This window comes from Meles meles, chromosome 2 (assembly GCF_922984935.1).
Source record: "Meles meles chromosome 2, mMelMel3.1 paternal haplotype, whole genome shotgun sequence".
In the NCBI taxonomy this organism is placed as follows: domain Eukaryota; kingdom Metazoa; phylum Chordata; class Mammalia; order Carnivora; family Mustelidae; genus Meles; species Meles meles.
Genome location: NC_060067.1, coordinates 136,929,315 through 136,955,432, shown reverse-complemented (window position 1 = coordinate 136,955,432; position 26,118 = coordinate 136,929,315). Strand labels below are relative to the sequence as shown.

The window sequence follows — 26,118 nt, the reverse complement described above, 5'->3', positions numbered from 1 at the left end:
GAGCACTGGGTGTTGTGCAAAAAGAATGAATACTGTTACGCTGAAAAAATTAATAAAAGGGGGAAAAAAAAAAAAAAAAAAAAAAAAAAAAAAAAATTTGACCGGAAATTCTAGAAACAAGTTAAATTACTCAATAGCAACAACAAGCTGAATTAAATGATTGTAGTAAAATATATATTCTCCTTAAAAAAAAAAAATACACAAAGAAATTCATTTGGCTCAAATTATTCCCCAATCTTGCCATAAATAAAAACTAATACCTAAACTCAAACCCAAAGTTTAAAAACTTAAAGAAAAAAACAGCAACATTAAAAAAAAAGAAAGAAAGAAAGAAAAAGAAATCAGGGAAACCCTAAAGAGCCAAAAATTAAAGTCCCATTACTTACATAACACAGTAATAATTATTCCTTTTCTGGAGTTAATGTTTCAAATTGATTCATTCCCTCATTCTGACTCAAAGTTCAACCTTCACTTCAAACGACTGTTATATCTAATTTTTTAATTTGTGTAATAGGAGACTGTATGGTATCATAGAAGAGGCCCTAAAGTAGGAATCAGGGAAAGCAGGGTTATGGTCCTGTTCTGGCACCAACTGACCAAGACAGCTGGACCTCAATATTCTATGGCACCATGATTCTACATCAAAACATGCCATCCCAAAGTAAAACACTAAGATACCTGCTATCCTAAAATCATATTTTATTATTACTAAAACAGAAACTTACTAAAAGAGAGGTTACCTGACATTTGATTCTAGGTCTAATTAAGAAAATATACTTACAACAACAAACTTCTGAACTACAGAAAGTTCTATCCCCACAGTCAATTCTCTCAAAACAGATCTACTCAGAGCAGGTTCCCAGTTGGGGCCATTTAAAGTTTCAGCTTAACTTTAACAAGTACACCACCACTTTAACTTTAACAAGTACACCATACCACTCCCTTCCCTAAGGTGAACCAGTGCTTATAAGAAAGATCTAACAACATGTATAGGAAGAGAAACAAAACAAAAGAGAGAGCAGTTTGGCGTATCTTCATAGGTAAACCCTTACTACGTATTTCACTGAAAAATACTTGTTACAGAAAGGGCAATTTATTTTAATCAATTTTATTTCTAAACTGCCTTTCCTCAAAGAAGTATTTTTTCAATGGAATATAAATGAGGCTATGCATACCAAGGTATGTATCCTTATGCTCTCTTCCCCCACCCTCCCCCCCAAAAATAAAAACTACATGAATATTAAGCATTTAGTAAGTCTGCCAAATACAACTGTGAATGTATTCCTGTAGGAGCTGAACATATACACAAAAGGCAAATCAGCATGGCAAGAGGTTTTCTGAAAGGCTATGATGACTAATATTTCAGGACTAGAACGTGACAGTTATTAAAAGAAACATGAGAGGCATTCTCCCAGTTCCCCATAGGCCAATGTCTCCACCACAAGAACTACTGCAAACCGCATTGAGGGCTGAATTCACACAGTCTATTCTCTTAGGCCTAAATCATATTTTGCAAATTTCCCTCATGTCACATATTATAACAATCAGCAATTCATTCGTTGAAGGTCAGATACAGGGCACAATGAGGCCCATGAACTCAAATGAATTTTTAAAAAGGAACAAGAAGAAAACCAAGATAATGTCTCTTTGAAAACAATGAGCCAAAACCCAGAAGCTAGCATAACTATACAGAAAAAATCAGATTGCAATGATATGCTGGTACTGTTCTCCCTCATGACATGTACCAAACACTCTCCAGGTTAAAAAAAAAAGTTCACACAGCGGTTGATTCACACCTTTATACACAACTCTAGTATCAACCAAGGTTGTTTCAAATGCTTTACCTCATGAACGGATTTCCAAGTAAAGGCAAATAAGGCCACCTGGGAAAGATCATCAGAAGGCTTCACCACTGCCAATATTTCAGATTTAGTAAGAGCATTTCTTAACAAGTTAATGTCCAAAGATTTCAGTCTCCAAATTCAAAAATTTTGTATCATATTTCAACTAATTACAAGAGATAAAAGATTGAACCCATATTTTCCTATCTGAGCAAGTATAATTCAGAGATTATTTCTTAAGAAGTTAGTCCTAATTCTTTTTGTTGTCCTCAAAACACAGTTTACCTGTTGGAAGGAGTATAAATACAAATTTTCAGTTGGTAATTTGGCATACCTATCAAAAATTAAAACATGCATGTACCCTTTGATCCACAAATTACATTTGAGAAATCTGTTCTATTAGTTTTGGATGTAAATATAAAAATGTTCATTCACTGCAGTACTTTTATAAAAGTGGAAAAATGACATATACTGATTAACATATGGGATGCCAGTCAAAAGAAGGGGCTGGGCCCACATATACTGATGTGTAAAGAACTTGAAGATACTTTGTACAATGAAAAAAGCAAGTTTCAGAGTAACAGGCATAGTAAAAATGTATTTATATCAGGAAAACTGGGCATGGGTGAGTGCATGAGTATACATAATTGCATAGAAAATGGTCTGAAAAGATAAAAGAGGCACTTTCACCTTCTACACTACATACTATATACTATATATTTATCTGTATTATTCCTTTACATCATATATATAAAACATGTGTTCTTTAAAGAAAGTAAGAAAATGCAACGCTAAATTTTAGCTAAATTCTAGAATTACAGAAGATGCTATAATAGTGAAAGTAGTAAAGGCTGTTAATAGTCAAAAATACCCTCTGTAGATTTTAACTTCAAGGGAATAGAGAAATGTGGGCAGCATCAATCACTAGTTATAAATGAGTATGACAGCATTTTCACAAACAAACAAGTGTCATTCAGAGAACTGATAGATTCAAACTTCAAAGATTCAAATATAAAAGATACTGAAATCAGAAACATCATTAGAAGGATGTAATCATTCCAAATGTTCCTTAGAAATTCAGTTTTAACAATGAATTCCATTACTTTAGTACAAAAAGTGTCCTGTGGTGCAGGTATGCTTTTTTGATTAAAAAAAAAAAAAAATGGCATGTACGAAGAGCTAAATGGTATAAGGGGTTTACTCTCACCTGTACATTCTCTTCTGTAACCTGAATTTCTGCAGTGTAAACATAATCGATCAGCATTCTCAGGGTCCAGCCGTCTACCTCTTTTATTCGAACTCTCTTTGCTCGGCTCTCACTCATCTCACCTAAAACACAAACAAGGAAGAGTGAGGCTACAGTAAGCCACTGCTGTAGAGAAAAGAAAATACCAATGCCATTTTCTTGCCACTCGCTGTATTTCATAGGCAACACAAGCAGCCACTTTTTGCAGGCCTAGAACATTCCATTACCTCCTCGCAAAACCAGAAAATGTACTTGTCACCCACTTGTACCTGAAAATCACATCAAAGCAGTGACCATGCCACATGCCCAACTATAATACCTATGGAATTATTAATATTAAGTTCAGTATCTGCTTCTGTCCATGCTTTTTTTGGTCCATGCTTATGGGCAGCTCGTTTTCTTTTTGGATTTCTACTCATGACTAGAAGAGTCACCATATCACCCTTTTGGCTAATAGCAATGAGCACCTGCTAAAAAGGACTCACTTGGTCAGCAGCATTCATTCAACAAGCGCAGCAGTGGCTGCCATGAGCATGAGTGGCCTGCAATGGACACAGAGGTTTTGTCCTCAGGGACAACATGACCCTCATGCAGAAAACATTTCGGACACAAACTACAGAAGACACTGAGGGAATGCAAGACAAAAGAGGGATCACAAAAGGGCTAGTCAATGACAAGGGACTTCTTACAGAGATCTTCTAGCCCATGTTCTGCTCCTCTTTGTCATCTGTGGTAACTTTATCCACAAACCTAAGTCACTTCCATACCAGCCTTTCTTACTAAAGCCAGACGCTCTTCTATCTCACTGCCTGCGAAAAAGTGCTGTAAGACCTCTCTCCTTTACTCACTGAACTAATGGAACATTCAAGGATCAAAAATAAGATCCTCTCTTGTGGAAAGAAACAGGGAAGCAGAAAAGAGAAGGGAACTTAGGGAGAGAAAGCAGCAGGTTTGAGCACACATGTATGGACAACATAAAATGACCCAAGACATAGGGAAACATAAAGTGTCGAATGCTAGGGAAAGAAAATTTCCATTTAAAATGATGAGGGCAATCTAACAATTATGTTGAGTGCATGAGACACCTGGTACAAGGGTTTGGTTCCATTAGGTTACAAAGATAAACGCAGCAGCATCAAAAGAGATGCTGCCACCCCTCACCTTTACCTTAATCCAACATCTGTCAGAAAAACAAGATAACATTCTCAGGATTTCTTGAAAGATCATTTCTTTTTTTAGCCATGGTACACTGTCAGCGACCATAAGCTGTCAGAAAAGCCTATGGGAATCCATAATTACACCGAATTCTTTGTAAACATAAACCCTGGGAGGAGAAAAATAATAATAGTGATGTACATTTAACTGCATGCTTCCCTGGAGATTATTTCTGACAAAATCTCAGAAAGAAGCTATTCTCCTAAGAGCTAAAATATCTCAAAAGTATCCTGCCACCTCCCAGGGAGGGGTATGGGGTGAGGTGGGGGTGGGGGGACATCTACCAGTATTACAAGGGAAGGAAAGTTAATGAGGAAGAGACATATATGCCTATACAGTAGGAAGACAAGGGACTGGCTTATGTGTGTGTTACCTCAGCCCGTTTTTTTCCCCTTTAAAAACAGGGAGGAAAAAAGAAAGGTTGAGAAATACAGACATACAATTCTTCATTTGCATATAAGGCACAACCTCTATCCTAGTCTCTCCGGATCTTGTAGACAGATAGGATTTGTATCATCTCAAAGTTCTTTTTTGTCTAACATGAAGACAGTTGGAACTGTGGACGTGGACTTTAGACAAAGGCCACATCTAATTCACCTACAGGGCTATGGCGATGTATAAAGCCTTGCAGGGCCTGGAGCCACACTAGTATAAAGCCACATACTCAGTTCTCAAGGAGTGAATTCAGCCCTTAGGACTTACGCATGACCTAGCTTAGACAAAAACAAGTCTGACTTTGGGGCGCCTGGGTGGCTCAGTTGGTTAAGCATCTAACTTCGGCTCAGGGCATGATCCAGGGTCCTGGGATGGAGCCCCACATCAGGCTCCCTGCTCAGTGGGAAGGCTGCTTTTCCCTCTCACATTCCCCTTGCTTGTGCTCCCTCTCTCTGTCAAATAAATAAATAAAATCTTAAAAAAAAAAAAAAGTGTCTGACCTTAACTTATATATTTGAGTGAGAAATCAGTCCTATGACAAGCAGTTTTTAATATCTTAGTTTTTAAGATATTACTATAAGACATACTTTGCTAATTCATATATTCCGTATGTGTCATTTTTAATGAATTCTTTCTTTCCCCAGAAAACTGTATCTGCTTTCAACAAATTCAACTTCTATTATATGTTGCTTTAAAAATGGTATAATCTTTATGTTTCATGTTAATCTACAAAAACAATAACAAATAGTGTGCCACAGATTGCATTAATAGTTTGAGAATGCCAGTAATACTAAGAATTAAAACACATACTAAAGAGAGTTGTAGGGAGGCCTGCGTGGCTCAGTCGGTTATACATCTGTCTTCAGCTCAGGTCATGATCCCAGGGTCCCTCACATCGGGCTCCTTGCTCAGCACGGAGCCTGCCTCTCCCTCTGCCTGCTGTTCCCTCTGCTTGTATGCTCTCTTTCTCTCACACAAATAAATAAATCCCATCATTCACTAAAACTTTCAGAATGAACCTCAGAGAGACCTCAAATCAATGCCCCCTCTCCTCTCCATCCCTTCCGCCACTAGGTCACTGGGGTCCTACCACATCTTGCCAACACCAGCATAGCAACCTCCTAATTCTTTTCTTGCCCCTAGGGCAACTCTACAGTTCTGACCATGGTACTCAAAAGCCTCCAGCTGCTCCTAGTGCAGGCACGTGTGACCCTTCCATATCCATCCCTGCTTCACTATCCAGCTTCCTCTCTCTTCCACTTCTGGCCTTAAAATATATCCAGAAAAAACTCCCTGTAGTTTTCCACATGCAGTGAACGATTTCCCGCTCTGATGCCTTTATCGGCTTTGTCCTCTTTGTCTCCCCCACGCTCTCATTCCCCAGGCTAATCCCCATTCTTCAAGAGTCGGCTGGACCCTCTCTCCATGTAGACTTACCTATTGGTGGCCCAAAGCTGAGTTAGGCTCTTACCCTGAGTACACCTGGGTACCGCCTGCAAATCCACTCTGTCTAATAGTACTTAGCTCTCCCTACCTGGATTCTTGAGCTCCCTGAGAGCAAGATGTCTTTTTCATCCTATCGCTATATCCCATAATGCCTGACCTATTATAGATATCCAATAAATTCTGGTTGGGTTAATGAATGACTAGAAGAATAAAAAATGAAACATGCGCCAATCTAAAATGTAGCATCTTTACTCAACAAAATCAACACCTGAATTAGTTTTGAACATGGGTTTCTAGCTATGAAGGATTTTAGTCAAATTCACTGAACATCCACTATACATTCTAGGGCAAGCTAAGTACTTCACTAGGGAACACTGTACCATCTCTACTTTTTCTGAGTAAAAAATGAAGTACTCCCAATTATAGAAGTTTACAGACATATTTGTGGATAGAAACATTCCCATCTCAAAGACCTTTAATCAAGGCTCCTGAAACCCAGCAAAAACTGGTGACTTTATTTATGCACACTAAAGTTCTAAAAAGTGAACAGGTTAGGACAGCAAACCCTAAGACCCATTTCAATGCAAAAATCCTATCATTCTAATTTCCATTACTGTTTAGCATAAAAATATCTGAGAAAAATATAAAAGTATAATGCAGTATCTTTTACTGTGCTGAAATTCTAAAAAGTGAATGGCAAATTTATAGCTACATGTAATGCATAAATTTTACTCCATTACTCTTCAGATTCATTTGTAATCTAATCATTATTGTCCCTTTGTTTATCATTAGTCCTGGGTCACAAAGAAGCTGACACATAGGTATTTTCATTCTGGAAAGCTGACCCAGATGTCCCTGCCAGCCATTCTCTATGATGGTCATGGTATGTAATTCCCCAATCCCACTACTAATCTGAGGCAAACACTGTAGATGTATTCCCCTGCCAGTTTTGGTCTAGTCTGAGTAACTTCTGGAAAAGTAACTTCTGAGTAACTTTCTCCCTAAAAGAGAGAAAAAAAGAAAAAGAACACCCTCCCTCTCCTTCCTTGAGATGCTGGGTTCACTCGATAGGCATCTTGTCATTCATAAGGGGAAGCAACCTTGGGATAACATTTTCACTGCAAACAGCAGGGCAGAGAGAGAAGGAAGCAGATCCCTGATGAAATTCTCAAGCTGCAGATCTGACCAGGCCTGGTGTCCAGCCTACTTCCCAGTTATGAAAGAATACATTTCCTTACTATTTAAACTAGTTTAAGTGGAGTTTCTGTCATGTGTAAACTAAAGCATCCTAATTTAGGCTCTTTATGCACAACACCCTATTTGATTTTCTTCACAGCAGTCAGTGATACTAGAAATGATCTTTTCTTTGCATCTACTCTCTAACCTTTCCTTCCCTGCCAAGAAGAATCATGAGAACAGGGACTTATCTATCTTGTTCATCTCTAAAGTCCTCACACCTAGATCTAGCACACAAAAGATGCTCAATAAATATTCTTTGATGAATGAAAGCATGAATCTTAAACAATTATAACCAAACACCTTCTAAAAAATCTCCCTTCTTAATTATGCAAATGATAATCTACCTTTTCCTATTCTAACTTACTGAATCATGTTCAATATGACAAAAGAAATCATCAAAAAACACAAAACAAAGAAGTAAAAATAAAAATTCATTACTTCCCACTAGATGTCAGATATTTTAGCCTAAATAAATAATTGGCACTAAATAAATAAATTGGCACTAAATAAGCCTCAAATGTATCTGTGTAAGAGAAATAGCATTTTAAATGCCACATTTGTAACAAGTAACCTAAAAGCACAAGAACCCTTATCTGATACATGCTTTCTCAAGTAACAGTTAAACCACCTGGCCTTGCTCTAAATAGGCCCATACTTCGCAGAGTAAAAACCTGTGAGTACATCACAGAATTACTTTTCACCTCCCTTCTCTACCCATATACTTGGAATTACGATGAGTAACAGAATTCTTTTTTAGGTGCTATAATTTGAATGAAAAATTCCCCTACAATTTATGGGAGATTAAAAACAAGGGCCAAAAAAAGACATGTGCATATTCCCCATTTCCTGACAGGCAGTCACAGGAAAACAAGAGTAGGTAATCCCCTGTGCCATTGCAAACACTTCTGATTATCCACGAAGCAGGAAAAACTAAATATATATAACATATGATGCAATGGAAACATGCAAAGGTCTACTGGTTGGCTTCACTATTTTTTTTTTAAATAAAGTTTTATTTAAAAACTTTGGCCTCGGGCCAAAAAAAAAAAAAAGAAAGAAAGAAAACAAAACAAAAAAGAAATAATGGACTCATATTCTAGCAAAACACAAATAAATGTATGTACATATTATAAACCACCTAAACCAAATCTCCTTATCTTCCTTACCTAATCTCTGACAAATGATATACTTATTCAGTGGATTCAAAAGTAGAAACTGTACAAAGATTGCCAGAAAGGTGACTAGCATCTATTGCTAAAGAACCATAAAAGTCAAGCCTAGTAAGCATATGAAAAGATAGAAGCTCAACATCATCAGTCGTTAGGGAAGAACAAATTAAAACTGGAAGAGATGCCATTTTACACCCAATAGAACGACAAGTTAAAAAAAACAACAACAACAACAACAAAACAGCAGCGGCAACAAGTGTTGACAAAGATGTGGAGAAATGGAAACATTAATGGTTGGAATATAACATTAATGGTTGGAATATAAACAGCATAGCAGTCTTTTTTAAGTTAAACAGAAATCTACCATAGGACCAGCAATTCCACTCCTATGTACCTCCTCCCTTGAGAAATAAAATTAAATGTCCACACAAACAACTGCATGTGGATATTTATAGCAGGATTATTCATAACAGCCCAAAATTGGAAACAACCCAAATATCCATCAACAGGTGACTGGACTTTCAAACTGTGGTGTATCCATACAACTGTATGTATTTAACAATAAAAAAACAAATTCATGATACATATTATGACATGGATGAATTCAAAATCATTAATGTGGGAATAAAAATGTTCCAAAACTGGGACTCCTGGGTGGCTCAATCGGTTAAGCGTCTGCCTTCAGCCCAGGTCATGATTCCCAGGTCCTGGGATTGAATCCTGCAGGGAGCCTGCTTCTCCCTCTGCCTGCCGCTTCGCTTTCTCCCTTTCTCTGACAAATAAATAAATAAAAAAATAAAATCTTTTTTAAAAAAAGTTCCAAAATTGATTTACAGTGATGACCACTCAATACATCTACTAAAAGTCACTGACCACTGCACTTGAAATGGGTAAATTCTATAATATGTAAAACATGCCTTAAAAAAGTTATGAAAAAACAACATAATTGAGATATTCATTTTATATGTATCAGAAATTAGTATAGTATCCCTATTTTGCACTTATCTTAGTACACTGCCATCTGAAATTTGACTACATAAAGACGGTAAAACCTCAGAGGTAGGTTGGACTGCAAAAAGGACCCACCTACCAGTTAACTAGTAACTAGGAATATTTATAGAATCAGAATATCTTCAGGGCCTCTCATTCCCATCATTAGGCAAAGCCCACATATTCATAAATTGGATATCAGCTAAAACATGAGGAACTGAGACTCATTAGACCAAAAAAGTAAAATGTAGTTTAGATCATAAAGTAAACAGAAAAGGAAAACAAAGAGATAATAAGATCCTCCACCCCTATCCAGCATTCATGTTCTGGATATGCAAAGTTGAGGGAGACTGGAGACTCTAAGTGCTATCTTTTGAAGAGAAAGGAAATTAACCTTGATCTTTCGGTTTTAAGTTCATAATATATTTTTGTAACTCTGTGGAATATAAAACATTCATCAAAAAGTAGTCTAGTCAGGGAACCTGGCAGCTCAGGTCATGATCCCAGGGTCCTTGGGATGGAGCCCCACATCGGGCTCTCTACTCAGTGGAGAGCCTACTTCTCTCTCTCCTCCCCACTTGTGCTCTCTGTGGCTACCTCTCTCCTTCTCAAATAAATAAATAAAATCTTTAAGAAAAATAGTCCAGTCTAAGGCTTCCTCAATCTTCTACTCTTATACAAAGACATTTAGAAATTTAGAGTATAAGAAAAATAATGGATCAGTGGGATGCTTATTTTTAATTTTTTGAGGAACTTCCATACTGCCTTCCATAGTGACTGTACCAACTTACATTCCTACCAGCAGTGCAAAAAAGCTCTGTTTTCTCTATATCTTTGCCAATGCTTGTTCTTTCTTGTCTTTCTGATTCTAGTAACTCTGACAGATATGATTTGCATTTCCTTGATGATTAATGATGTTGAGCATCATTTCACATGTCTATTGCCCATCACTGGTCTTCTTTGGAAAAATGTCTATTTAGGTCCCCTGTCCATTGTGTAATTGAATTATTCGGGTTTTTTGGTGTTAAGTTGTATAAGTTCTTTATATATTTTGGATTTACCCAAAAAAAATTAATTTGAAAAAATATATACAACCCCTATGATTACTGCAGCATTATTTACAATAACCAAGATATGAAAGCAAACCAAATGGCCATCAATAGATGAATGGAAAAAAGATCTGGTACATATCTACTATGAATAGATACTACTCAGCTGTAAAAAAGTAGAGATCTTAGCATTTGAGCCACCATGGATGGACCTAGAAGGTATCATGCTAATGAAATAAGTTAGAGAAAAATATATACCATATGATTTTATTTATATACAGAATCGAAAACACAGAACAAACAAACAAGCAGAAACAGATACAGAGAACAAACTTGTGGTTTCACAAATACAGAGAACAAACTTGTGGATACCAGAGTAGAAAGGGTGGTAGGATAAGCAAAATGAGCGAAGGGGAGCCAGGGAGTGAATAAGTTATGGGGCTAAAAGGTACAGCACAGGGAATATAATCAATGATATTGTAACACTGTTGTATGGTGGCAGATGGCGGCTAGTTTTGTGGTGAGCAGAGCATAACATATAGAGATGCTGAATCACTATGTTGTAACCCTGAAACTAATGGAACATTGTGTATCTGCTATTCTTCAATTAAAATAATAATAATAACCATAATTACAGCCAAAATTAATTGTGTATTTTCTATGTATGTGCCAAGTAAACAGCTTAGAGATTCACATACATGATCGCATTTAATTTTTACAAAAATTGTAGGAAATGGGTAATATGATCATCCCCCTTCTCCAGATAGGGAAACTGAAGCATAAATTGATGACATGAGTTTCCCATAGTTTCCAACAAGGAAGTAGCAATAGAAATGTCAACTGAGAGAATGCTACTTACAGGGGACAACACTATATACTAGGGAATTCCTAAACTAGGCCAACACATTCCAACTAGAAACCTCCTCTCATAAGCCTAGAGACTCTGTTGAGAAAGCTGTCCAGGAGAAATAAATAAGATGTGAACCACGACACTGAAATGAACCTTAGGACATAAAAATTTTACTAGTCTCACTTCATCAGTATTGACTTTTCAAATCAGCCTCAGCTAAAGGCACCCTTCCAACTTGGCTCACAGCCCCTCTGCTATCCTTCCTACATTCTTGATTATTTAACTGTTCAGGAACAGCAAGGCTGCAACAGGCTGAATACTGAAGGGCTCCAGACTCTCCTCTACTCCTAAAACACTAAGCTCATCCTTTTCCTATGGCCTTCCACACTCATCTTCATGTGTGTGAACCTTTAAACCTATCAGGTTTTAGGAAATGTCAGATCCCCTTCTCTCAGTGCTGCCCATCACAGCCCTTACTGCCTAGGCAGATCACTGCCCAGATCTTCCATACACTACTGCATATTTAAAGTGTGCATGTCATTACTGGGGCAGGAAGCACACTTACACTGGTCTGTGTTTCTTAAAGTATCTAAGCAAAATGTTAAGCACAAGAAATACTTCATGACTTCTAAAGTATGAATGGTTTTATATTTGTCCTTTTTTGTGTAACTATGTTTGTATTTGTAAGTATTCTGTTTGTCCAATACTCTTAAGATTATAAGCTCACTGTTAGAATACACAACTTCATTTCTTTGTACAGTAACTTTTTTTTTTTTTTTTTTTTTTTTAAAGAATGAGGTTAATGGGGCACCTGGGTGGCTCAGTCGGTTACATGTCTGACTTCAGCTCAGGTTATGATCTCAAGGTCCTGGGATTGAGCCCACATCAGGCTCACACTCAGCAGGGAATCTGCTTCTCCCTCCCTCTCCCTCTGCCCCTCCCCCTGCTCATGTGCTCATAGGCTTGCTCTCTCAAATACACAAAATTTAAAAAAAAAATTGAGGTTAAGGACTTCAACTGTTGCAGGCATAAATTACTTATTTCCAGAAGTACTGAAATCATTCTCTGTATTTTTACAGTTACTTAAGTGTTCACCCTATTTTTTTTATGTATCCAAGTCAAAGGACATTAAATAAACATCTCTTTATTCATGATATAGAATAAGTGAAGCATATGTGAAAATCACTTGAAAAAATGGAAAGAGTAAAAACATAAACAGTAAAAAGTAAACAGTAAAAAAGTAAAAACTTTGCTTCTGCCAAAATAACAAAGTGCCAAAAGTTGTTAGAATAGCAGGAAAGTAAACTGAGTCAATATATGTAAACATAAATATAAAGGGGGAAAACTGAGCATAAAATTCTGAGTATGTGAATGCAATATGATTACAACAACCTGATTACAAAAACGAAAAACAATGAGAAAGAGGAATTTGAAACAAAGCAAGAGCATTTACTTCCATTGCAATACTGAATTTCCTAACAGTGAAATATTAATAAGAAAAGAAAATATCGAGAGAAAAGCCCAGATCTGGATACATTTTAAAAATACCCATAAATAAGACATTTCATACCTGTAAACATGGCATGAAAGTAAGGACTACAGGCAGCCAGCACCACTCTATGAGCAGAGATTTCCATGTCTTCAGCCACAATTGTGACATCACACAGCAAATTTTGACTGTTTACAAAGTGGAGAGAGAAAAAAAAATTTAATGATACCAATAATAAATATATTGAACATCCTATGCAAATATATAACAGTAAAAGCCCACTCTTCTGAAGTTGAGGCTAACTTTTAAAAGTGCCATCCTCTGGGGCACCCAGGTAGCACATCGGTTAAGCAGCTGACTCTTGATTTCAGCTCAGGTCCTGATCTCAGGATCCTGGGTTGATACCCCATCTTTGGGCTCTGCGTTCAGCACAGAGCCTGCTTCAGATTCTCTCTCCCTCTGCCCCTCCTGCCTAGGCATGCACTCTCTACCTCTCTAAAATAAATAAATATTTTTTAAAAATAAATAAATAAAACTGCCATCCTCTAAAAGAGAATTCCTAAACATGAAGCACACAGGAAACAGTCATGACAAATGCCTGGCAGGCTTTGGGCCCTCACTTAGAATCTTGCCTTTAACAGAGAAATCTTTCCCATTTTGATTACTGATTTCTCAACCTAAAGTAAATTACTGGCAGCAAACCATCAATGGACTGTAAAAGGGGAGGTTGTTTGAATTGAGAACATCAGCAAAAGTGGCAGACGGCAGTCTGATATTAAGATGATGACAAAATAAAACATATGTAGAAAACCAAATTGGGTCAAAGTACACACACAAAAAAGATACTTAAAATGATGCTGGTCATGAAGCAAAGGTAAATTTAAATTCAACTACACCTGCTATTCAAAAGGCATGTAAGACATCTGAAGCTTAACTTAATCAGAACATTTTACCAGCGCAAACCATCTCATTCCTCAAGGCTAAAAAAAATTGCCATAATCAAAATTAAAAGGCATTTTGTTACCTTAAAACAAACCATTATTCAGCAAACATAATTATCCCTCCAATTCTGAATTATCCATTTCAAGTCATTCAAAACCATGTGATGAACACTTTTTACATTCTACACAAGCTGCTAGATGAGCCTCTCCAGCTAAGTAAGAATGTCACAGAATCTTTTTTTGGCAAAACCTGGTGCTGACGCTTCTTCCAGAACAAGCAAGAGAGCTCCAAGTCTAAAACCAACCTTACCAGTAGTCATGTCATAACTGAAACAGGTGTGGTGAGCCCAAAAGTAGTCCTTTCCACACCTCAAACACCCAAGCACTGAGTTTATGTGTTAGCACATGTAGGTCACACTTGGCCCCCCTCCTCCACTATTCTATTTCCTACAAGGGTGGCCTGTCTGCTTCCATAATTTTCTAGGAGCTCACAAGCAACATTTTCACATGAGCTTCACCAAATCGAAGTATTCCATTTTTCCGCACTGCTTACAAACTTGTTTCTGTGGCACTCACACCAAAAGTTTTTGGAGATCCTACTGGCATCTATTTTCCCTCCAATCCAAGAGCAACTAAGAAAAAGGAGTCCCACAGCAGTGGTGATAAGTGTGTTGCAGGCCTCCCTATGGATGAGTCTGCTATGCCCTTTAGACTGAAGTATGGCTCATGGGTGTCACTGTAATGGCTCACAATGCTCTATGAGACATCAGGCAGGTCCCACGTTAGAGTCATCAAAGGTGGCCTAAGGTTACCCATTTGTGAGTCCTCCACTGTGGAAAACTGACAAAGTCTACTGTCTGCTTGGAGGATATAAAACCAATCTCCAAGTCTATGAATTCCATGGGTTCACAAGTAACCATGGGAAAAGCCAGTGCTGTTCTTAAAAGAATGCTAGGTAACAGCTTTACCTGCATGTAATGTCTCATTTAGACCACACCATAGTCCTTATGAGGTAGGTATTATTAGGATTTTTTACCCCCAAAATGTATAGCTGGGAAAGTCAAGGTTAAAGATGAACAACCAGCCCTAAGTCCCCACTATTGGCAATACCAGGATTCAAATCCATGGAGTCTGGCTCCAAAGCCTTTTAACCACTACACAAAACCACCTAAAGCTGTGCTATTTCAAGACTTGGTAAAACCTGAATAAAACAAGGAATAAGAAGTATAAATCAGGGACGCCCGGATGGCTCAGCCTGCTAAGCATCTGCCTTCAGCTTAGGTCATGATCCCACAGTCCTGGGATCGAGTCCCACATTGGGTTCCTTGCTCAGTGGTGAGCCTGCCTCTCCCTCTGCCTGACACTCCCCCTGCTTATGCTCCCTCGATCTCTGAAAAAGAAATAAAATCTTTTTTAAAAAAAAGTATAAATCAAATAGCATGACTTATTAGTTGACATACTATATTCTAGAAACATTTTTTAAAGTTTTATATATAATTTATAAAAGGCCTAATTTTAGTGGGTTTTTAGCACTACCTCTACAAGAATATTTAGAAAAATCAAGTTCAACAAACCACTGCAAGATCATCTCTGCCCTTAAGGTGCCTAGCAGAAAGGACCGATGACATCAAAATTACAGGATCAAGTGGAAAACATCACTGTAAAGGTGCTGTGGGAATATCTAAATCAGAGGAGTGGTCAGAAGAGTCTTTCTTCAGCTACTGACCTGAAGCTGAGTTCTAAAACAAGTACACAGCAGCAGGATGCAGAAGGAGCAAGAGAATTCCCTAACAGAGAGACGAGCTTGTGCTGTACAGACCTGAAGCAGCACAGAACCATGGGGACTCCCAGAAGAAGAAAAGCAGAGAGAAAGAAGAGCAAGCAAAGAGCAGGAGAGGGAGGGGTTGAGGTCAGCAGAGTTGCACACAGCCTCTCAAGAATGCAGCCATCCAGGTGTTCCTATAATGACCAGGGCATCTGGACACAACTCAAACATGAGTCAAGTACATCTTTACACCTATTTTCCTTCTGTCAGTAGTAATCCTTCTTAGTGCTCTAATTTCAAGATGGAACTTAAGTGGAATTACATTTGAACACCCCCAAATCACATAATTAATTACATTTAGCTTCAATTACAATCACTCATTGATTGAAACCATCTAGCATAACACCTGCTGGTTGTCACATAATTAGCTTGGCCTTCCCAGCTTATTAGCTGATGTTAGTTAACTAATAAAGTAAACACACTGTCAAATTAGCATGCAGCCGCACCCTAGGCTGGGTCACACAGAATCTAAGGGTCACATTCCAAAACAATAACATATTTAGTTCTAGTGTTTCATTTTTTTATCTTTTTGTTTCCAGCAACACCATATTTTAAAACAGCACTCAAAGACAAGAGAGAGCTGACCAAACTTCTTTCAGCCAAACTTCTTTCAGGCACACTCTGTGTGCCTAACAGAGTCTGGCTCTTACCTCTTTCCAAATGTGCATGTTCGTAAGAAGCAGAATAACTTCTGGGCAAGGAGGAATGAGCTACAAATGAAAAGTCTGGCAATAAAAAAAAGAGCAACTTGTTTACCAGCACATACCCAAAGTCTACATGGTAAGTTTCTGAGTTTATATTCCTATTACCTGAAATCTAATGAGGGAATGAACTGCAGAAGGGAAAGTCTTCCTGAGTAACGAGACAAATAAAGTTGCTATTTAGCAAAATTCGCATGTATTCATTCATTTGTAAAATATTGAGAGTGGCTACTGTGTGCCCAGCACTATGCTCATTTACTGGACATACTGCCAAAGCAAGCATGCACTACGCTCATTTACAACAGCAAGGTCACGTCCATGAATAGCAAGGAGTTGACAGTTGACTGGAAAGAAACACACAAGCTAAGAGGTAATTACAAAAATGAACTTATAACTTTTAAGGTGTGGCAGGCATGGGGTGTTTGGGAACACACATGAGAGGCCAACCCCAACCTTAAGAGGCTTTGCAAAGGAAGCTGCCTCTAAGCTCAAATGCAGAGAAGAGCAAACATTATACAGGCCTTATGTAAAACTCAAACTGCCCAGAAAAGTGAAAGGCACTCCATCTCCTAAATGAAACATCTTGCAAACTGGTCCTTCTCAGGAAAGATACTGTTTCGAAAATTAATGAAACATGCCCGAACATACCAAGACATCCTTTAGTTTACTGATACAAAGTGACCAATTCCTAAGACTGTAAAAAACCTATCACTGCTGTATATCTATCTTCTCAAAGTAAAACAGGCCATCCAGCTCTGAGAGGTCAAAAATAATGAGTAGTCACATGAAATAAGAATTTACTTTCTACTGGAAGTGGGGGTCGTGAGGCGATCACATAGCATCTGTCCATCTGCCTCCCTCAGATGCCAGGGAAAACCTGGAGGCACTCCTGCCACATGGAGTAGAATCAGAGGGACAGCCGAAGCAGCAGGCTGGAGAGATGACCTGCCAGCCAGAGTCCATGGACAAACCACAAACTAGAGCCCAAGAATGTGTCCACAGTCATCTCTGAAAGAATATCAGGTGTTAGAATAAAGAAACAACAGCAAGACATAAAAAGAAATGAGGCAAGGGGTCAGAAATCAGGGCAAGAAGGAAAGAAACCAAGGAAATTAAAAACTGGCCAGGAACCAGAGGGTGAGGCAGATGTGGAGTTGCTGTTCGGGACATGACTGCATCATGGAATACTGTCCTCGGCACGAAGAGAGGTGGGGTGGGGAGATGAGCTGGTTTAAACATGAAAGGCTTCATGACTGCTGACTTAGTCATATTTAACCAAACCTCCTGCACCTGACAATTTTATTCAACAGACAAGGGAGATACAATGTGGCTATAATGTCAATAATCTCGAAGAGCGACAGAACTCCCTGAGACAAGTGTCACCACTGTCTTCCTCCTTTTTCTTCTTAAAACCATGGTGGTTTGATTTTGATAGGAATTTGAATTTCTGTGGCAGTTAAGTACAAGGAAAAATCTAGATGCTGGGTTTAATAAGATTCACCATCATAGTAAAAGTCCTGAAAAACAGCACAACCCCCTCAACAGATTTCCACCTGCTGAGATTTTCAAATAGGAAGCAGGAAGTGGTGACAGTCAATTTGGAAAGTTAGGGGAAACTACTAGTCAGTGACTTAGAAACTGCCTGAAACTACTAAAGGGTCCCAGAAGAGAGAATATTATTCTTTTCAAATAGAATCGAGACAGCAGAACGATGTGAAAAATGACAAGAAAGAGCCACAGGAAGACGGGGGAAAGCGTGTCACCGAACACCTCAGAAAAGGGAAGGTAACATCTCCAGAGCTGACAACCTGCAAGAACACTTGGTCACAGTTGAGAGGAGAAGATGGAAAAAGTAATTAAAAATAGAGTGAAAGAAGATATTAGGACAGAAGAAAGCTGGTAGGGAAAGGGAGAACAGAGAAATGAGGAAGATGAGGGATTTCAGGGGGAAAAGTAATACAGAAAGCAGTTTCTGAACACATGATGAAAAGCTTATGTGATAGACCATGTAAGATGTATACAAAGAAACTTCATCATTAAATTTTTTTTAAATTGGTAAAATAAATCATGAGGTACTCTTAGCTATAATAATTAAAAGAAAAAAAAACAGAGTAAGAGCTTTTGATTTTCTGATTTAAGAGGGCCTAGTGAAAGTGAGCTTTGAAACAGAACACTATCTCATGTGTGGTAGGTATTCAACAACACAGAGAAAAAGAAACAAGTTGGGTCAGTAAACTACTTCACTGCTATCTATTATTCGTACACTTTGAAATGTTCAATGATTCTATCCATCCTCAAGAAACACCACTTAAGGGGAGCCTGGGTGGCTCAGTCAATTAAGTGGCTGCCTCCGGCTCAGGTCATGATCCCAGGGTCCTGGGATAGAGCTCCACGTGGAGCTCCCGGCTCAGTGGAGAGCCTGCTTCTCCCTCTGCCTGCTCTGCCTACTTGTGCACTCTCACTCTCTCTCTAATAAATAAATAAAATCTTTTTTAAAAATGCACAAAAAATAAACAACACTGAAAAAGAGATCAATCACATGTGCTTAAGAAACACTGTCGAAGGGGCACCTAGGTGGCTCAGTGGGGTAAGCCTCTGCCTTCGGCTCAGGTCATGGTCCCAGGGTCCTGGGATGGAGCCCCACATTGGGCTCTCTGCTCAGCAGGGAGCCTGCTTCCTCCTGCCTCTCTGCCTACTTGTGATCTCTCTCTGTCAAATAAATAAAGTTTAAAAAAAAAAAAAAAAGAAACACTATAGACGATTACCAGTTAAATTGAGACTAGAAGCATCAAACCATATCTTAAATTTTCTAAATAAGCAAGTCTATTTGATTTGGGGGCTCTTCCCAACTGCTCTTGCAAGGAATGTTTTATATTCCACTCTAGTACAACATGAAAATAAAAGAACTCACAATCTTTTACCATAGAAGAAATAGGTATTAGAGCAATAAAAAAATTTCACATATGTAATTTCCTAAAATCTCTTTTAAAAACAGTAGTATAGAAGAGAAAGACAGACTCACTTAAGTCTGTTCTTTAATTCACTTGCCAAATAAGCAACAGAATATAAACAACAAAAGAGCCACAACTCAAATTTTTCATAGCTGCACAACAGATAACTTAATCCTACTAGTGATCTGGACCCACAATGTCTAAAAGTCCAGGAGGAAAAACACAGTAACGGCTCCTTTAAGAGAGAGCTTCAGGCTTTTTTTGTTTAAATTACCTTTGGAAATGTAAAAACTGCTATTATAACTGAACCAATAAAAATCTATGACTTATATGTGATATGTAGGGGAGCATTTGAATGGCTTCATATGATTTATCCTTACTAAGAACTTTCAACTCCTAACATAAGGATCAAAATTATCTTCCTTCTAAACAAGGAACAGTCTGCCCCCAACTAATAGTATCTAAAATTTTTAAAGCTCAAATACAGTCTTATCCCATAACCTACAAAACTGAAGTTTTTCTGTTTAAAATTTATTGTGAAGGCAAAATGCTGCCTCTTGACATTTCCCTTTTTTGGTCATCTCAAAAAGCCCACACAGCATAATGTTCTCAATAAAACATGTCTGAGATTTAGTCTGCTTGTCTCCTCCACAGACCCAATACAGTGTGTTGCACATAATAAGCACTCTGTAAAGACCTATTGATTTGATTCTGAAAATGTTAGTGTTCGGGAAAGCTCCTACCCCCGCCAATTCATGCTAGGGAAATTTAAAGAGCTGACTTTCCTGCCAAAGATGTGCTGCTAAAAGACCCGTCCTTTCACCACACTGCCAGGTTGTTCCTCAACATCATTAATCTTACAGTGCTGCTCCCCTTTACAAAAACCTTCCCTGATCCCCACTGCCCACAGGATTAAGTCCAAATTCATCATGTGATTTAAGCCTGCACAATTCTGTCCTTCTCCCACTTCCTGGCCTCGTCTGCAGAGACTCCCCAGCATGAACTCTCGGTTCACTTTATCCAACAAGTTCTGTTTATCGGCTCCCTCATTCATGCAATTATCCAGGCCAGGATGCCTTTCCCTTCCTGTTCTTTGTATGAATGCTACTGCACACCATCAGGCCCAGTAGAAATCATTTCTGTGGGCCGTTGTAGATTTCTCCCGTGAAAAATCCTCTCTGGCCCATAGTCTTTTCCACCACCTCCTCCTCTTCTCTGGACATCTCCAGCAGCAATCCAGAATTTCACAGGGAATGGGCCAAGTCTGATACTGTTTCTGGCTCCTACATAGCCTTTTGGGCAGGTGAGCTGATTTCAAAGGAGAACAAGCTGCCTACAAATACTTGTTGAATACACTGTTTAGGAGTGACTGCAGGGTTTTTAAACCAAGCAGTTTTAAGTTATTCAAGCTCATATTGGGCTAGGACATGGAGCTATATCTGGGACTCCTGTCTACAAAAGAAAACAAAACCAAAAATCAATCACTTCCATCAGCCAAAGGTTCATAAACACATTTGCTACTATACTGCTGTTACTCTACCAGGTAGAGGGTGAGGGCCCAAGAGCAGAGTGGTAACAAAGAAGATATTCCTTCCCAGAAGTCAGGAAACCACTCTCAGCTACCCCTTCCTGGCAGCAGGAAACTGATGCAATGGCAGGAAATAAAAGACTTCAGCTGTTTAAGGAGCAGGCCTCCTTGGAGATTTCTTTTTTTTTTTTTTTTTTAATTACTCAGTGGGCTATAAGGAGTAAGAGAGAAGTGAATGACATTAAAAACCAAAAAAAGGGGTTCTAATGAACCCCAAAGAGAGTTTATTTTTTAAAACACTACCTGCTAGTGACCTTATTAAAACAATCACAGGGTCATAGAGCTAGCAGCCAACACCCTCCGGCTTTTCAAAGGTCACTCTTTGTCCTGAAAATCATCAACTTCCAGCCTGGTGACACATTAGCTCCTGAAACGGTGTGACACAAAGAACAAGGTACTATTTCTGAACCATACAGTTCACACCCGAAATGGGATAAATAGGTACAGGAAGGCTAGTGTTAAATAACCCCAGGACCAGGTGCAGGTAAGCAGGAAAAAAGCTCATAGGCTGAGAGACCATCAGAGCAGCAACAAACCTTACATTCCATCCTGTCCACTCCCCCTCATTTCACAGCTCAGTCTCAAAGAAGTAAAACCGCTGGCCCAAGGCCAAAGAGTTTTTCCCCAAACCTGGGTCATCCACCTCAGGACAAGGTGTCACCTGCCCTAAGTTCAGTGAGTCATGCCTGGGTCAACAGAGACCTACTCACACCCATGGAAGGCCACAGCTCCCACACCCCACAGGTAGGTGAGGAAATGTGAATAGGCCTAGAAAAAGTCTTTCTAGACTTTTCAAAGAAAAAGAAGAGCCATAAAAATCTCAGTTTTAAAATGACCAGATTGCTTTTTCTTACTTTTCTTACAGTTCTATTTAGTAGCCAGTACAGTTTACCTTTAACTACTGTTACAATGGAATTAAAAAACTAAAACAGCACAGCCAGACCTGCTATATATTCACCCAAAGACTAAAATGAAAACACACTTATTAAAAATGCTGTCATTACACTATGTGTTAACTAGAGTTTAAACAAAATTTGTTAAATGTGTTAACTAGAGTTTAAACAAAAATTTGGGAAAAAATAATTATTAGTAAAAAGAAAAATAAAAAATAGGGACCCCTGGGTGGCACAGTCAGTAAAGCATCAGACTCTTGGTTTCAGCTCAGGTGGTGATCTCAGGGTCCTACGATTGGCCTTTGTGGGTCTCTACGCTTAGCTGAGAGTCTGCTTGACCCTGCTTGACAGAGGCAGTCTCCCCCTCTGCTGCTTCCCTCCTCCCCCACTTGCACACATGCATGCACACGCTCTCAAATAAATGAATAAAATCTTTTAAAGTAAATAAATAAAAATAAAAATGCTGTCAGAGCAGGACAAGGAAGCAAATCAAATATGTAATAGTCAATTTACCCTTCTCGTCTCTCTCCAATCCACTTGCCAACTGGAAGCAAATATGTTATTTTCAAAATGAAAATCTGATCATATCTCTACTCAGTTTAAAACTCTCTAATGGCTTCCTCCCATGACTCCTGATAAAGACAAAAATATATACGGCCCTAAGAATGCTGGGCCTCACCTGCCCACTCAGGCTTTTCTCTCTTACCATAACCCCACTGGCCATCAATACCCCAGCTGCCCCTCAGTCCCTCCAATGGGGCCAGCTCCCTCCCACCACCAGATGTGGGCACTGCCATTCCCTGTGCCTGGAACACTCCTCTGATCTCTCCCACACCCCCATCCTGGCTTCATTTCTTTACCCCATTTGGCCTTAAATCTCAACATAATTATTTCTATCTTCCCCCAGAAGCCTTTCCTGACCACTGTAATCCACGTTCAGAGCACCAGGCAGCCCTCCTTTGTAGCACTTACTATCATTAAAATTTACAGTAAACTATGTGTGTAATTCTCTCATTAATGCCTGCTTCCTGCACTCAACCATAAGCTACATGTCTGGCTTTGCTCACCATTGTATCTCCGGCACCAAAAATATAAATATTTACTAAATCTTTAAGTAAAGAAGAAACAAATGATGGACCTAAAGCGTGGGCTTTTAGGAAGACATAGCAGAAACAGATTGAAGGAAAGTATAAATCATTCCCTTTTTCATTGCTCAAGCTTTTAAATACATTGACTTTCACAAAGAGAACGATGGGATTAAAAAAAGAAAAATACATGTCTTTCACAAACAGCTAAGAAAACCGAGACTGTTAGAACATACATTCATCTTTTAACTAAAAAAAAAATTACTCATGGTTCAATCAATTTTGGGAAGGGGGGGACAGAGAAAGAGGGAGAAACTCTTAAGCAGGTACTACACCCACCATGGAACAGAGCTCCATCCCACAGCCCTGAAATCATGACATGAGCCAAAATCAGGAGTCAGATGTTTAACTGACTGAACCACCCCAGACATCTATGCCCAACCTTTAAAGCCACTCCTTTCATATCAGTGACTCTAAACAAACCTGAGAATTACTTTAGCAAGGGACATGTCACCAATCCTTAAAACTCCTACCACTATGACCTCCACCACCACGAGAGTCACGTTTTTCTCTGACAGCTTTTTTTTTTTTTAAGATTGTATTGATTTATTTGTGAGAGAGAGAGTGTGGAGAGGGAGTGGGAGAGGGAGACGCAGGCTCCCCGCTGAACAGAGAGCCCAATGTGGGCCTTGATTCCAGGACCCTGAGATCATGATCTGAGCTGAGAGCAGAAGCTTAACGACTGAGTCACCTAGGTATCCCTCTCTGGCAGTCTTCTTTCCATATTCTCTGTGGTAACTTAAAAACCCTAGACCAGTGCTGTCCAGTAGAAATTAGATACATAGACAGAAATAGATATATAGATACAGATAGACAGATATAGGTAAGGTATAAAATATATGTGCAATGTCAAAATCTTGTACTGATCACACAAAAAAGGAAACAAGTGAAAATAATTTCAGTAATATCTTCTATTTAACCCAAGATATCCTGTATGTTATCATTTCAAAACGTAATCAATATTCTTAAAACTTATTAATAAAACATTTTATATTCTATTTTGTATTAAATCTTGGAAATCTATTATATATTTCCACTTACAGAACATCTCAATTCAGACTAGCCACAGGGACAGAGCAGAGCAGTCTTTTACTATCTATGCTTCTGATAAAAAACTGCAGAAAAAGCTTTTAATGTTTTCTGTATCACACAAAGCAACAATGAGGCATGAAGAGTATATTCACTATAAGCAAGTAAAAAATTAAGGGAAAAGATCCATGGTTACGTGTGTATTAATGGAACAATACCTTCTTAATTCGTTCATGACTTTAAAAGCTTTCTTCATATGCCAAGGATTCACTGTCACTGGGCAGTGTTTTTCAGTATTATCATCTTTTGAATCGAGAGGCTTCTGATGACCCTGCTTTGTGCATCTGTACGTAAGAGAAAAAAACAACAAAAAAAGATCTTATTACAGATAATTTAGTTCAGGCTTATCAGGCTACAAGAAATAAAATGAATCTTCCAAACTCGTTTAGAGGAAGTATCACAATATATCCCAATGTAAGATTAAGACACAATTCAGAACATTTTCTGATGATCACTATGATTTACCCAAAAAAGTGGGTATTCTCTACCATGTCAAAGCTCTGTCAAAGACTAGCACAGAAAATTCAGTAAAAGTGATTTAGCAGACAACTGGAAATAAAAATGCTGAGAAATGATCCTCTGTGTTGGAAATTAACCTGCTTTTAACAACCTGTTGTAGTCATTTATCATTTACAAACATATTACAAGATAGGATCAGGATCATATTTTACACAAACTTCAGGAACTCAGAATCTGATCTGAATTTTGCTCTCCACCTGCCAACTTATTTATCCCACATATTTCAGACCTACTCTTCTAACAAGAGATTAATCACGTTAGCTAGAGTTTACTGAGTATTCACTATATGGCAGCCACAGTGCTAAGTTATTTACCTGAATTATTTGCTTAATCTTCAAAAAAAGAATCTCTGAACTCATTACTATTATTATCCCCATTTAACAGATAAAAAGATGAAGGCAAAAAAAATAACTTGGGTAACTAAATAGTAGAGCTGGGTGAGACTCAAGCCAGTCTGATTCTTCAAGCTCATTCTTTCCATTAATGTTCAATACAATTTCCTACATTAAGCAGTGATACTTAACTTCATATTTAAACACAAGAGCATGGGCTAAATCGGTATTGCTGTATAAATTATTCTTTTGAGACTTGGGGGGCAAAAAAATTAACAAATAAAATGAAGGTACCATAGTGGGGAGGGGAATTAACTGCTAATGAGATGGCTGCACAACTCCAGAAATATTCTAAAAATCACTGAATTGTACAATTATAACAGTTGAATTTTATGACATGTAAATTATACCTCAATAAAGCAATTAAATTAAAAAATCAGGATACCAAATTAAACCTAAAGAAATCATACTTGTATATATATCACACAAAGAACAGGCAAACATCATCATTTATTGCTACATTTCTCTTTACACCTCTTCCTTTCCTGACCCGTTTTGAAAGACTCATTCATTTTTAAAACATTCTCTCTCATGAATTCATTCAGCACATATTATTTGAGTGCCAACTATGTACCAAGTGCTGTTCTAGGCACTTGGGATACATATGAACAATGCGCAAAAAGACTCCTATCCTCACAGAGCTTAGAGTCTAGCAGGGAAGAGAAGAGAGGGAAGAGACAATACACAGAACAAGCCAATGAAGTAAGAAGCACATCAGAAAGTAAGAGCAATGGATTGGAAAAAAACAGGCAACATAAAGAGAAGCAAGAGTATGGAGTGATATAACTTGCACTAGTCAACAGGGTCATCAGATCATCAACAGCCCACCTGAGAACTGAGATGTGAACCAGGACCAGGAGGTGAGAGAATGTCCAGAAGGAATGAAGAGCTAGAGCAAAGGCCTGTATGAAGTTGGCATGTTCCAGAAGCGTGAGACCAAGGTTGGGGCTGGGGGATAGTGGGAAGTGCAGGTCATGAAGGGCTGTAGGACGCTGGAAGGACTTTGGCTTTTACCCTAAGTACAACAGGGAGGCACTGCAGAAGAGTGACACGATCCAACGTACGTTATCAAAGGATCACTTTGGTTGCTGGTTGAGAATAGTCA

The 26,118-nt window shown here is 38.4% G+C and overlaps 1 protein-coding gene across 2 annotated transcripts in view; it reads right to left on the bottom strand.

Annotated features, from left to right (window-relative positions):
* The window catches only part of KLHL2 (kelch like family member 2), a 125,966-nt gene that overhangs the window by 87,650 nt on the left and 12,198 nt on the right, over positions 1-26,118 (bottom strand). The window contains exons 2-4 of one of the 2 annotated variants that reach the window (XM_045988216.1): positions 24,261-24,386; positions 13,051-13,157; positions 3,049-3,170 (exon numbers count right to left, since the gene is read on the bottom strand). In XM_045988216.1, the coding sequence (XP_045844172.1) occupies positions 3,049-3,170; positions 13,051-13,157; positions 24,261-24,386 (355 nt within the window). Of the gene's footprint in view, positions 1-3,048; positions 3,171-13,050; positions 13,158-24,260; positions 24,387-26,118 lie in introns of those variants that run through there. The other variant, XM_045988225.1, reaches the window with a different exon arrangement.